Source organism: Microtus ochrogaster (assembly GCF_000317375.1).
Source record: "Microtus ochrogaster isolate Prairie Vole_2 chromosome 14 unlocalized genomic scaffold, MicOch1.0 chr14_random_1, whole genome shotgun sequence".
Taxonomy (NCBI): domain Eukaryota; kingdom Metazoa; phylum Chordata; class Mammalia; order Rodentia; family Cricetidae; genus Microtus; species Microtus ochrogaster.
The window spans coordinates 27,747,940-27,759,894 of NW_004949096.1; the positions used below are offsets into that span (position 1 = coordinate 27,747,940).

Genomic DNA, 11,955 nt, shown 5'->3' on the forward strand with positions numbered 1-11,955 from the left:
AAAAAAAATATGGGTTAAGTTGTAAGAGCTAATTAGTAATAAGCCCGAGCTATTGGCTGAGCATTTATAATTACTGTTGAGTCTCCATGTTGGTTATTTGGGAACTGATGGGCAGGAAAGAAAAGTCTACCTACAGAAATCCACCTGTCTCAGTCTCTCAAGTGCTAGGATTAAAGACCTACCCCACCATACCCAATCGGTCTCACTTAACCTGGAGCTGATTTGGTTAGACTGGCTCCTAGGATCCTATCTTTGCCCCTCCCAGCACTTGGATTACAAGTATGCACTTGCACACGTGGGTTTTATATACGTGCTAGGAACTGAGCTCAGGTTCTCGCTTTACCAATGGAGCCTGTGTATATCTGAGTGTGGATATGCACACAGAGCTGTGGATACCCAAGGAGGCCAAGGGCATCTGGTCCCCCTGGAGCTGAAGTCACGATGGCACTAAATTCAGGTCCTGTGCATTCATAACTACTGAACCACCTCTCTGTCTCACTTTGACCTAAAATAAAATTTAAGTTGAGTTGACTGGGATGTTTTGTTGTTTTGTTTCCTTGCTTGTTACAATACAATACTTTCAACATGTAAAAACCATCCTGAGTACATACTCACTAACAAAAACAGTCACTGGGGGCCAAAGAATGGCACGGCAGGTAAAAGAATATATTGCTCTTCCAGGGGACCCATGTTCAGTTCCCAGAATCCACATCAGACAACTCACAACTGTAATTCTAGATCTCACTCACATGTTCACACACATACACAAATTAAAAGTAATAAAATAGGGGTTGGAGAGATGGCTTAGCAGTTAAGAGTCCTTGTTGCTCTTGCTGAGCTTGAATTTTATAAGCTGAAGTTAGCCTTGAACTCCTGATTCTCCTCTCTCCAGCTCCCATACATTACAGGTTCACACCACCATGTCCAGCCCGGTGGTCATTACTTTTTATTCGATGAACTCCCCTGCCTATACTGTTAGAATTACCATTCAATCCAGGAGTAAGAAACAGAAACCTTAAGCACATTTTGATCTGTCTCACCCCGGACACCTTGATCAGCACTTAAAATAAGTGGAGCGCCGCAGGGGTGGTGCACGCCTTTAATCCCAGCACTCCAGAGGCAGAGGCTTAGGCAGGCAGATCTCTGTGAGTTCGAGGCTAGCCTGGTTTACAAGAGCTAGTTCCAGGACAGGTTCTAAAACTACGCGAAACCCTATCTCGAAAAACAAGCCGGGCGATGGTGGCGCACGCCTTTAATCCCAGCACTCGGGAGGCAGAGGCACGCAGATCTCTGTGAGTTCGAGACCAGCCTGGTCTACAGAGCTAGTGCCAGGACAGGCTCCAAAGCCACAGAGAAACCCTGTCTCGAAAAACCAAAAAAAAAAAAAAAAAAAAAAAAAAAAAAAAAAAAAAAAAAAAAAAAAAAAAAAAAGAAAAACAAAACAAAAATAAATAAATAGCGGAAAAGAAAACAGAGCTCTCTGGTTCCTAGATCTCAACGCCAAATCCAGGGCAGGAGGTGCTGAGGAGGGAGCAAAGAGTCTAGAGAACTGTCTTTTCTTCCCTCCCAGGCTCCACCTGAAGTTAAAACAGCTCGTTTAGAAACTGAAACACCTCCATACACACTGTGCAACTGCTGTTGCGCAGGCGCAAAAACGCAGTCCTGTCTCTCATATTCGAACCGGCCTCCACACACATTGGCGGCTTCAGGACAGCGCAGTCACACAGTTCTCAGTCCTCAGTGCCTCCCTTCCTCCCTTCCGAACGAGGTCCTTACGCCTTTCAGGAAATGCCCTGGCCCTCCCCTCCCCACTTTGTAGGCAGTAGGCCGGTACTCGCTCCCGGCCGGGATAGGGCGGAGCCTAGAGAGCCGGGACCTGGCTCGGGCCGGGCGAAAGGACCGAAGAGCCGCCATGCCTCTCATGTTCTCACCTCTTTGTCTGCCGCCTTCTCCTCAATGCCAAGCAGCGCGTACAGATCCATCTGTAAGAGCTCTTTAGTCACCGCCATGGTTCTAGCCCTGTCCGAATTGATACTACAATTCCCAGGAGTCTGAGCGCTCGCAGGGAGGGGTACAGCTTGGAGCCGGCCAACGGCGCTAAGCCCCCTGGGAATCGGCGCGATCCAGTTTAGGTTTGACTGATTGAAGAGGAGCGCACCGCGGAGAATGAACTACGACTCCCAGCATCCCACACTCCTCGGCCGCCCGCGCCGGAGTCAGCCGAAAGTCAAAATTCCCCGCCCTGGGCGGCCGCTGCCTGGCCCAGGTGGGCGTGTAGGGCAGGACTGCAGAGGCTGAGGGTCTGAGGGGCCTGCCCTGCGGTGGTGATCTGCCCTCCGGATCTGCGGCGCCGTGAGACGCCATGGAGAGCAGGTGCTACGGCTGTGCTGTCAAGTTCACCCTCTTCAAGAAGGAGGCGAGTGTTCTCCTGGAGAGCTGGAGGGCCAAGGGAGGACGCGGGCAAATCGGGCAAGACTTGCAGGCCCAAGACCCAGTTTGACGGTTTCTTTCTAGTGGTGTGGTTTTGACGAAGTAACTCAGTTAACATTTCTGTAAGGTGGGGCGAACGCCCACTCGTTTTCGGGATTAAGATGATGGTCTGGCTCTCCGGGTAAATGCACTTGCCGGTAAGCCTGATGACCTCGGTTCGAACCCCAAGGAGGAGAGAACTCCCGCAAGTTATTCTCTGATCTCCACACACGTGCCGTGGTATGCACATGTTAACACACACACACACACTCACTCACAAAGAAATAATGTAATTAAGATAAAATTTATAAGGGGGTTTGGTGAGGCGCTGGAGCTGAAAGTACCCTATAAATTATAACGTGTCAGTTTCCAGAAGCTACGCTTTTTTTCCCTTCTTTACCGCCGAGTGGAGTATCTGCCTCCTGCTTCTTCCTGCCCTCCTTTTCTCCATCTCTGTCTTTACTATCCTATGACCGCTGTGGGTCACACCATGCCCATTACTCTCTGTTCTGAAACCTGCACTTTGGCAGCCTGCCCTTCTCCAGGTTAGATTTCAATGCTTCCTCTTCCCCCCAGGGTACAATGGAAAGGCCTTGTTCTCAGCACAGACTTACCAGGTTCTCCGTGTAAGCTTCTGGGGAGATAGTGGGAAATAAATGGGGTGAATTCATGGCATGCCGGACTGGGGCACTTCAGGAGCGTGAATTTTGGAGTCAGGGTTCAAATTTCAGCTGCCCTGTCTTATGCACGGAAAGACCTCCACTGAACAAGACATGTGATTTCTCTGGCCTCTGTTAAAATAGAGATGCTAATGGTGGGCGTCAGGATCAAATATGATAATGTGTATGAATTATGACGGTTAGATCCACGCTGTGTGCCTGGCACACACTAAGTACTTAGTAAATGAAGCTATTGTTCCCACCCTTTCCTGAGCCAACCCACCCACCATCTTGCCAGAGCAGAGAAAGCATAGCATCTGCCCTCTGGTTCTCTTTTGTTGACTAGCCAGTGCCCTGACTCACAGGGCTTTGTGTGTCCTTGTTCTTCGCCCCGTGGTAAGTACCGAAAGTGGTAGACAGCATGTGAGCCTTGGCTGAAATTTTATCCGATTTGAACAAGAGTCTGGGATCCAAGGGATTGCTCTACCCTATCCCTCCCTGGACCCAGGGATCCCATTTCTCTCCCTCCCTCCAACATCTGGTCACAACTTCAGTTTCTTTCTGTGAGTGCTTAGAGAGTCCCAGAGAAGAGCTGCAGGGGTGGGTGAGAGATGGATCCTCCTGCTTCTTGTTCTTCCAGTACGGCTGTAAGAACTGTGGCCGGGCCTTCTGTAATGGTTGTCTCAGCTTCAGTGCTCTGGTACCTCGGGCTGGCAACACTCAACAGAAAGTCTGCAAGCAATGCCACACGGTTCTGACCAGGTGAGAGATGGGCAAGGGTTCAGACAGACATGACAGTAAGCATCTGAGCATGCCTTGTGGCCACAGGTCTGTCTAGGAAGTATTTGAGGTAGAAATCACTGATGTGGGGTGATGGGCTTTTCTCACACCAAATTCCCTCTCTAGAGGACCTTCTGACAATACCTCCAAGTGGTCGCCGCCTCAGAACTACAAGAAGTAAGTACTGAAAAGAGGACCAGTGGGGACGGCAAAGGACAAGGACACCAGTAGCAAGGCTCTTTTTTCTGGTGTCCAGATCAGATGGGTGCAGGATAAAGAGAATGCCCAACTCCGGCTCCTGTTTCCCTCTTAGATTCTGAAAGCCGCTCATTGATCTCTTCTCAGAAAAGGCATTTGGGAGCTCTTTCCCTGTCGGGAGTACCCTACACTTGATCAGCTAGGGTGGGCGGCAGTACCACATGAGTAGAGGCACAGAAGACTGCCTCTGGAGGCCCCGATTGATTTGGATGGGTGACTTCAGTTTTCTTTGCCTTAAGAGTGTCTATTCATATCCTGCCAGGCGTGTGGCAGCCCTGGAAGCCAAGAAAAAAACCAGCACTTTCCAGAGCCAGGGCCTGACTCAGCAAGACCAAGCCATCGCTGATCGCCTAGCACGGCTCCGTCAGGAAAATAAGCCCAGTGAGTTTAAGGGAACAGGGGACCTAAAAGGCATGGTGCAAGGGCTTGGGACTGCGCTGCCTCCGGCCCTTACAGATCCTCTGCTTGCCAATTGCAGAGTCAGTACCCTCGCAAGCAGAGATAGAGGCACGACTGGCTGCACTGAAGGATGAAGTCCAGGGTTCCATCCCTTCCACACAGGAGATGGAGAATCGGCTTGCAGCCTTACAGGGCAGAGCGCCACCTTCTCACATGAGACCGGTGAGTGTTATGGCTTGGGAGAGAAGGGTTTCCTAGGGCAAGTACCCTACAGAAGCCCAGATACATGTATGGTCATATGCTTTGCAGGAGTTAGCAAAGCCTCCCACCCCTACCTCCTGAGCCTTAGGCCTGCTCTCAAGCCAAAGAACAAGTGCCAAGCAGCAGGACTGAGTGCGGCAGCAAAGAGGATGCTCAGTCCTGTGGGGAGTTGCCAGACCTACTCACCTGTGTGGACCTTGAATCCATGCCTTCCCATGGGCTTTGAAAACTCTTCAACATCCACCCCTGACTCAGGCTTCTTCTGGACTTCTGGTGTGGCCTTCCCCATACCCCTATTCCCCACTGAGGTTCCCTCCTCTGCACAGGCACACCAGGCACCAGATACCAGGACCCAGGCTCAGCAGACGCAGGATCTGCTCACACAGCTGACAGCTGAGGTGGCTATTGATGACTACTGGGAACGAAGAGGCCCAGGTAACCTTCCACTTGGCTTCTCCAAAGTTATGCCCTGCCTCTTCTGCCTACCCTCTTGGGAGACGAGTATGAGTTAGAAAATGATCAACACTAAAGAACTTCTGTGTACTGAGTGCTTGCTCTAGGAGCCAGTGTAGGCCTCTAGAATCCAGTCTCGAGATGGGGAATTCCAATCCCACCACCCTAAATGAGTTCCTTCACCTATCTAAATCTCTCTACTCTGTAAACTCAAGCTATATGTGATAAAGACCTGTCTCGTACTAGAAGCCATGAGAAATAAATGGAGTAATACAGTAAGTGCTTGGGTCGCCTGGCTCATGGTGGGCGCTTAGTGACTGTTGTCTGCAGTAAAGGCACTGGGGATGGGAGGATGGGGAAGAGGCTTAAACTAAAGGAGTTAGGTTTCAGTTGCCTCCTTCTGCCAGCCACATTTCAACCGTTGGTACCCACGTGAGCTTGCACAGACACCATGGACAGCGTGAAAGTAGGTCATGCTGTGGAGCGCTCCCGCACCGCAGGAGTGATGGGACAGTGGCACCTGGAGACTCTAGAGCAGCGTTCCCACTAGGGATGGGTTTTACCTTAGGGCACTTTTGGAATGTTTAAAGATGTTTAAAATGTCACAGTCACAGGCACTCCTGCCATCTGGTAGGTGGGAGACAGGGATGCTACTGGGCACCCGATGGTGCAGTTGTCAGCTTCCCGCCCCCAAGAGGAAATTGTCCCCTTAAACGTATCAAAAGAACTAAGATTGATAAACTGTTTTATAGTCATAGTCTCAGTGGGTGTCCTCACTGATCTGACAGAGGACTGTTATCCTTACGTGTAACTAAAGAAGCAGACTTGGTAAGCTTAGGGACTTGGCATAGAGCCTTTAACTCGTAGGGACGAGCCTTCTACAGAAAGCTATTTTTGTTTTTGATTGTTTCTTTTATGAGATAGGGCCTCATGTAGCCCTTGTGTGGCTGGCCTTAAACTTGCTGTGATCTTCCTGCTTCCACCTCCCAACCGCTGTCATTACAGGAGTGCACTGTCATGGCCAACTTGGTTTTAAAGCTCTTGCTCTTGACTAAAGGTGACCACGTCAGGGCCACATCCACTCTGATAAAATTTCTTTTTGCCCATTGTCTAAGACTGCTGCTTCTGTCAGGACCTCTTGCTGTTGCTCCCAGAGAATGCTAATTCCAGCCCTGAAAGACAGACTAGCTAAACCTTAGCCTCCTGTATCCTGATCCTTCAGGGCAGTGAGTCTCAAGCTATAGGATAGCCACCTTCTGTTAACTAGGGGGGTGGAGGCTGATGCATTTGAAAAATACATGATTAAAATTACTAGTTTTGCCAGGCATGATTAAAATTACTAGTTTTACAGGCACACACCTGTAATCCTAGGAATTGTGAGGCAGAGGCAAGAAGATCAAGAATTCTAGGCCAAACCAGGTGATGGTGGCACACGCCTTTAATCCCAGTACTCGGGAGGCAGAGGCAGGTAGATGGATCTCTGTGAGTTCGAGGCCAGCCTGGTCTATAAGAGATAGTTCCAGGACAGGCTCCAAAGCCACAGAGAAACTCTGTCTCGAAAAAAAAAATTATATTTGGAAGAAATAGCAATTTTGTCTATACTATAAGCCTAGTACTGAGCAAAAAAAAATGATAACATATGGTTAAAAATTAGTTGAGAAATGGGTTCAGTGGCTTCTGGAGTGAGATCGTGGAATTTTTCTGCCTTCCTAACTGTATTACCTCTTCCAGTGACCCCCCTCCAGAATGACCTCAACAAGGGAGGTACAAGGAGGGAGCACACAAATTCCCCGGATCAGGCCAACTCATCCCTGGAGGAGGAGAAGAGCAGGCTGCTGGCCCAGGCAGCAGTTGAGCTACGGGAGGAGAACACCAGGCAGGAACGGATCCTGGCTCTGGCCAAAAGATTGGCTGTACTTCAGGGACAGGACCCCAGCAAAGGTAAAGGCTTGAGCCAGCCTCCTTATTCAGGCCCCCTGGCCAAGACCTGCTGCTACCTCAGATTACACTTTCCCTGCCAGCACTAAAGCCAGTACTCAGGGTCCCCGTGCCAGAGGATCTGTGTCCTGTCCAGAACCGTGAGATAGAATGGGGCAGAGCAAGGAATGAGGGCTCTGAGGCAGCCATAACGAGGCCGTGGGACCTTCAATGCCTCCCTACTGCCCTTCACTCTGACGGCTGTCGCCCAGCCTTGCAGGGCTAGAGTAAGGAAGCGCGGGAGCAGGAGCTTGATTCTCAGCTCCGAAACAGCTGCCCCCAGGGAGCCAACAATTCTAGAAGACCAGAGGGCAGCCATCTGGTGAAATATCTCACCTCCCTCCGTCCTCTGTTCCTGCCCCCCCCTCACTCAAGTGAGCCTCCAGGACTATCGCCTACCAGACAGTGATGAGGAGGAGGATGAAGAGACAGCCATCCAGAGACTCCTGCAGCAGGTAGCCTTGTTACCCACCCATCACCCTTCTGCTGCTGCCTCACTGTTGCCTCTCTCCCTGGCCTCTGGTGCCACATGAGTGGTTGTTCCACAGCTCCCATTTTAGTTGGGATCCGTTTCCTACCTCAAGAAACCAAGAAGGTATAGTAGGAAGTAAAGGGTGAAGCTGAGAAGTTAGGCCGCAGAACGCTGGGAGGGGAACCTGGGCCTAGAGCAGGAAGTAGTTCTCTTCCTCCCTGTTCACAGCTCACTGAAGAAGCTGCCCTGGATGAGGCAAGTGGCTTTAACATCCCTGTGGAACCAGCTCCCCGACCCCAGGCCCAACCCCGCAGGGCCAAGACTGAGGTGAGAAAAGCCCCACACAGGCATCTCCACGCTTGCCACACACAGCCTTGCACCTGGCTCACTGCTCCAGCTGTACCTAACTCACCCATTCCTCTCTTCCTGAAGCCCCAGGCTGAGGAGGAAGAGGAGGAGCTCCCCTGGTGCTGCATCTGCAATGAGGATGCCACCCTGCGCTGTGCTGGCTGCGATGGAGACCTCTACTGTGCCCGGTGCTTCCGGTGGGTGCAGGTAGAGTGTTCTTGGGGGGTAGACTGACCTTGGCTTGAGGGATGCCAAGATCTCTGCCATTCATTCTTTGCTCCCCAGGGAAGGTCACAATAACTTTGATCTTAAAGAGCATCAGACTTCTGCATACCACCCCCGAACTCCTGGCCGAGAACACTAAGAAAACCCTGATGACCTCCTGAGGTGGCAGTGCCAAGGGCAGCCAGCAGGCTGGGACGGCCACCTGGGCCTGGTCTCGGGCCAGCCAGTGGGATAGCAGATCCAACTCTACTGATGGCAAACACACTGTGTTTTGAGCTTCACAGTCCCTGTAAGGAAGAAAGAGTCCATTGAAGAGAATGAGTCTTAGAGGAGCCAGAGGAAAGGAGGAGTAAGGGTCCTCAAGAGCCTGACCTGAAACCGAGAGGCTGACGGGGAAGACCACACTGAATCTAAGGATGAGCCCTGAAACCTGGTTCCAGGGCCCAGCCCTGGCCTGTAGTGAATCTAATAAAATATGTTATTGAGTCAGTGGCCCCAGAATTTTTTTTCTGTACTGGGGATTATATCTAGGGCCTTGTACATGCTGGACAAAGACTCTACCCCTGAGCTATATCCTTAGCTCTAGACTTTTTATTTGTGAGTTTGTTTCTGGGAGTACTGGGGATTGAACCCACACCTCATACATGCTACTGGGGATTGAACCCACACCTCATACATGCTACATGTGTGCTCTACCACTGACCTGTACCTCCAGGCGCCCAGTACCATCTATATCCAGAACCCTGCGGCCCTTGAGCCTGAGGCCTGTGAGAGGTGCTAAGAACACAGTAGGGTAGAAGCAGACTCCTGTGGAATTCACAAAAGGTTCCACTGTGCTGTAAGCTCCCAGCAAGGACAGTCCCACCATGAGTCCTGGTGGTCTTTGAATTCCCAACACCTGTTGGCTGGGGATGAGGATGATGGATGAATGCTGTGGGCACAGCCAAGGGACTTAGGATGTTGGTCTTCCAAGCTAGCACTGCCCCTCTCCCATCCCCCAGCATAGACACACACCACACTCCACACACTTAGCTGGTTTCCTAAAGTTTTTATCCTGGCTGCCAAGGGAAGCATTAGGCAACAGCCACAACTGACTCCTAGAGCACCCAGCAGAGAGCCCAGCTGTGTCTGCACACCACTTGGGCTATCCAAGTGTCTCTCCTTGTTTTCTACCCTTGTCGGCCAGTATCCAGATCAGGGCTGAGGCTGCAGAATATGCTCTCTCCAGCATTATTTTGAAGGTCTGCTGAGTCTCCGAAGTTTCTTGAGTTGACTGAGCAGCTCAGAGATAAAAGACTGTGGGAGAAAAAGCAATGAGATCAAACAAGAAGTCACAGTCACCATGCTGCCCTCCCTAATCCATCTTCGAATGTCCCCCAGAGCAAGAAAAGGAAAGAATTGTCACAAGCTTCCCTTTCAAATGTTCCTCTTTATTCATCCTAGCCTCTCCTGTCCAGCCTCCTCCCACTGTGGAAACAGAATATGCCTTACCTCTGTGTCACAGGGGCAGTCTCGGAGAATGGCCTGAAAGAGAACAAGGTGAACTAAGACATGACTTCCCCACAAGTGCCTATCAGTCTCCAAGATCCATCCCCTGTAACTTGGTTCTTTGCAGCTGGCAGTTAGCTCGGTTGGTTAGTGTGGCACTATGAATTGATACTCAGGACACCCAGGGAAACAGGACCTAAGCTCCCAGCCCAACTTCAGTCCCCAGCTTCCATCCTACCTCCAACTGAGTCCTCTGTTCCTCTGTGGATAGTTCCATGAGCGCTTCCAGATCAATTTCAGGCTCTGAAGGAGCTTCTTGACTCTAGTTGAGAGTAACAGAGAGATTTGACCCCCTGGTGCAAGAACCCAGCTCTGCCTTCAACTGCTCATCTTCCATATTGATCCCCTCCTCAGCTTACTCAGAATGCTCATTAGTTATTCTAGCCAATAAGCGTTTACTAAACACCTGCTATGTTCTATGTGAAAGTGTTAAGAGTTACTCAGGAAGAGGGTCTTCACCCGGACCTGTGATGTCAGTACTAGGCGGAGGAAAGCAGATCATGAGTTCCGGAGCAACCCCAGAGTGAGACCTCGTCTCAGGGAAGAGATGGCTCCCAGGAGATGGCTCAACTTAGACTTGAGAGTGAATCCTTGTCTCAGGAGGGGATGGCTCTGGGGAGACATCTCAGCAGATAAGAGCACTAGCTGCTCTCCCAGAGAATCTGAATTAGATTTTCAGCACCCACATGGAGGCTGCAACTGTCTGCAACTCCAGTTCTAGGGTTTCCTGCACCTTTTCCTGTAGTCCCTTGGGTACCAAGCATTTGGAGAACAAATACACATGCAAGCTAAATACCTATACACATAAAATAATAAGATACTTTTCTGAGTATGGTGGTGCACACTTTTAATTCCAGCACTCGGGAGGCAGAGGCAAGTGGATCTCTGTGAGTTTGAGGTCAACCAGCCTGGTCTTCACAAAAGTTCTGGGACAGCCAGTGTTATGTAGAAAAACTAGTCTCAAAAAAAAAAAAAAGTGGGGGGCTGGAGAGATGGCTCAGTGGTTAAGAGCATTGCCTGCTCTTCCAAAGGTCCTGAGTTCAATTCCCGGCAACCACATGGTGGCTCAACCATCTGTAATGAGGTCTGGTGCCCTCTTCTGGCTTGCAGACATACACACAGACAGAATATTGTATACATAATAAATAAATAAGTATTTAAAAAAAACGTGCCAAGCAATGTGGCACACACCTCTAATCCCTGCACTTGAGAGGCAGAGGCAGGCAGCTCTCTTTGAGTTTGATGCCAGCCTGATCTACAGAGCGAGTTTCAGAACAGCCAGAGCTACATAGAGAAATCCTGTTTCAAAAAACAAACAAACAAACAAACAAACAAAACCTCTTAAAACCCTAAAATAGGAAGATGGAAGCTTAGGAGCTGGGCATGGTGCTGCATGCCTGTAACCCCAGTATCTGGGATATAGAGAGAAGAGGATCGAGTTCAAGACAACCCTTGGCTACCTGGCAACTTCAATGTCCATTTAGGCATTGAATAAGACCGCATCTAAAGGGCGGGGGGAGAGCTAGAGAGAGGGCTAAAAGCACTGGCTGCTCTTCCACAGGATCCAGGTTCTATTTTCAGGACTTGTGTAGTAGAAGCAGAGCACCAACTCCCACAGTTGTCCTATGACCTCTTCTATATGTGCACTGCAGATGTGTGGATACATACAAATAAATAAATGTTATTAACAATTAAAATGGGCATGGGGCACAGCAGTGAGTGCTTGTAATCCTAGCCCTGGGAAGGTAGAGACAGGTAATCTGTGGGGCTTGCTGCTAGCCAGCCTAGCCCACTAGTGAGTTTCAGGCCAATGAAAGACCCTGTACTTCGGGGGGGAAATGCCCAGTGTGGTGGTTCATGCCTTTAATCCCAGCACTCAGAAGGTAGAGACAAGCAGATCCCTAAGAGTTGAAGGTCAGCCTGGTCTACACAGCTAGTTCCAGACCAACTAAAGCTGTATAGTGAGAACCTGACTCATAAAACATCAAATGGAGTCCTTCTATATAGCTCAAGATGATCCCTAATTTGCTATCCTTCTGCCTCAGCCTCCTGAGTACTGGGAATATAGGTGTGTGCCACCATACCTAGCTGAATATTTTTTTTTTT

The 11,955-nt window shown here is 50.0% G+C and overlaps 3 protein-coding genes across 5 annotated transcripts in view; 1 reads left to right on the forward strand and 2 right to left on the reverse strand.

The window, feature by feature from the left end:
• Dnajc17 (DnaJ heat shock protein family (Hsp40) member C17) overlaps window positions 1-2,051 on the reverse strand; it is a 34,468-nt gene extending 32,417 nt beyond the window's left edge. Inside the window, exon 1 of one of the 2 annotated variants that reach the window (XM_026787738.1) lies at window positions 1,932-2,051. In XM_026787738.1, the coding sequence (XP_026643539.1) occupies window positions 1,932-2,009 (78 nt within the window). In that variant the 5' untranslated portion in view covers window positions 2,010-2,051. The remainder of the gene's footprint in view (window positions 1-1,931) is intronic. The other variant, XM_005364263.3, reaches the window with a different exon arrangement.
• A 99-nt stretch (window positions 2,052-2,150) lies between these two features.
• Window positions 2,151-8,785, forward strand: Zfyve19 (zinc finger FYVE-type containing 19). Of its 2 annotated transcripts, none has more exons than XM_005364261.3 (11): window positions 2,151-2,416; window positions 3,769-3,890; window positions 4,035-4,085; window positions 4,429-4,547; window positions 4,645-4,787; window positions 5,153-5,261; window positions 7,011-7,220; window positions 7,632-7,711; window positions 7,957-8,055; window positions 8,161-8,273; window positions 8,362-8,785. In XM_005364261.3, the coding sequence occupies exons 1-11, from the start codon at window positions 2,363-2,365 to the stop codon at window positions 8,438-8,440; spliced, it is 1,179 nt and encodes a 392-aa protein (XP_005364318.1). In that variant the 5' UTR covers window positions 2,151-2,362; the 3' UTR covers window positions 8,441-8,785. The 2 variants fall into 2 exon arrangements, with proteins under 2 accessions (XP_005364318.1, XP_026643538.1); XM_026787737.1 differs by having other exon boundaries at window positions 8,161-8,283; window positions 8,362-8,459.
• Window positions 8,786-9,465: 680 nt separating this feature from the next.
• Ppp1r14d (protein phosphatase 1 regulatory inhibitor subunit 14D) overlaps window positions 9,466-11,955 on the reverse strand; it is an 11,894-nt gene continuing 9,404 nt past the window's right edge. Inside the window, exons 3-5 of the mRNA XM_005364264.3 lie at window positions 10,028-10,111; window positions 9,793-9,825; window positions 9,466-9,597 (exon numbers count right to left, since the gene is read on the reverse strand). Of these exons, the coding sequence (XP_005364321.1) occupies window positions 9,532-9,597; window positions 9,793-9,825; window positions 10,028-10,111 (183 nt within the window). The 3' untranslated portion in view covers window positions 9,466-9,531. The remainder of the gene's footprint in view (window positions 9,598-9,792; window positions 9,826-10,027; window positions 10,112-11,955) is intronic.

Bases quoted from the DNA above. Each gene is read 5' to 3' on its own strand.
- Zfyve19 (XM_005364261.3), top strand. From the start codon at position 2,363: ATGGAGAGCAGGTGCTACGGCTGTGCTGTCAAGTTCACCCTCTTCAAG. The intron at 4,788-5,152 runs GTGAGTGTTATG...TCCTCTGCACAG, and splicing joins CACCTTCTCACATGAGACCG to GCACACCAGGCACCAGATAC. The intron at 8,274-8,361 runs GTGGGTGCAGGT...TTTGCTCCCCAG, and splicing joins TACTGTGCCCGGTGCTTCCG to GGAAGGTCACAATAACTTTG.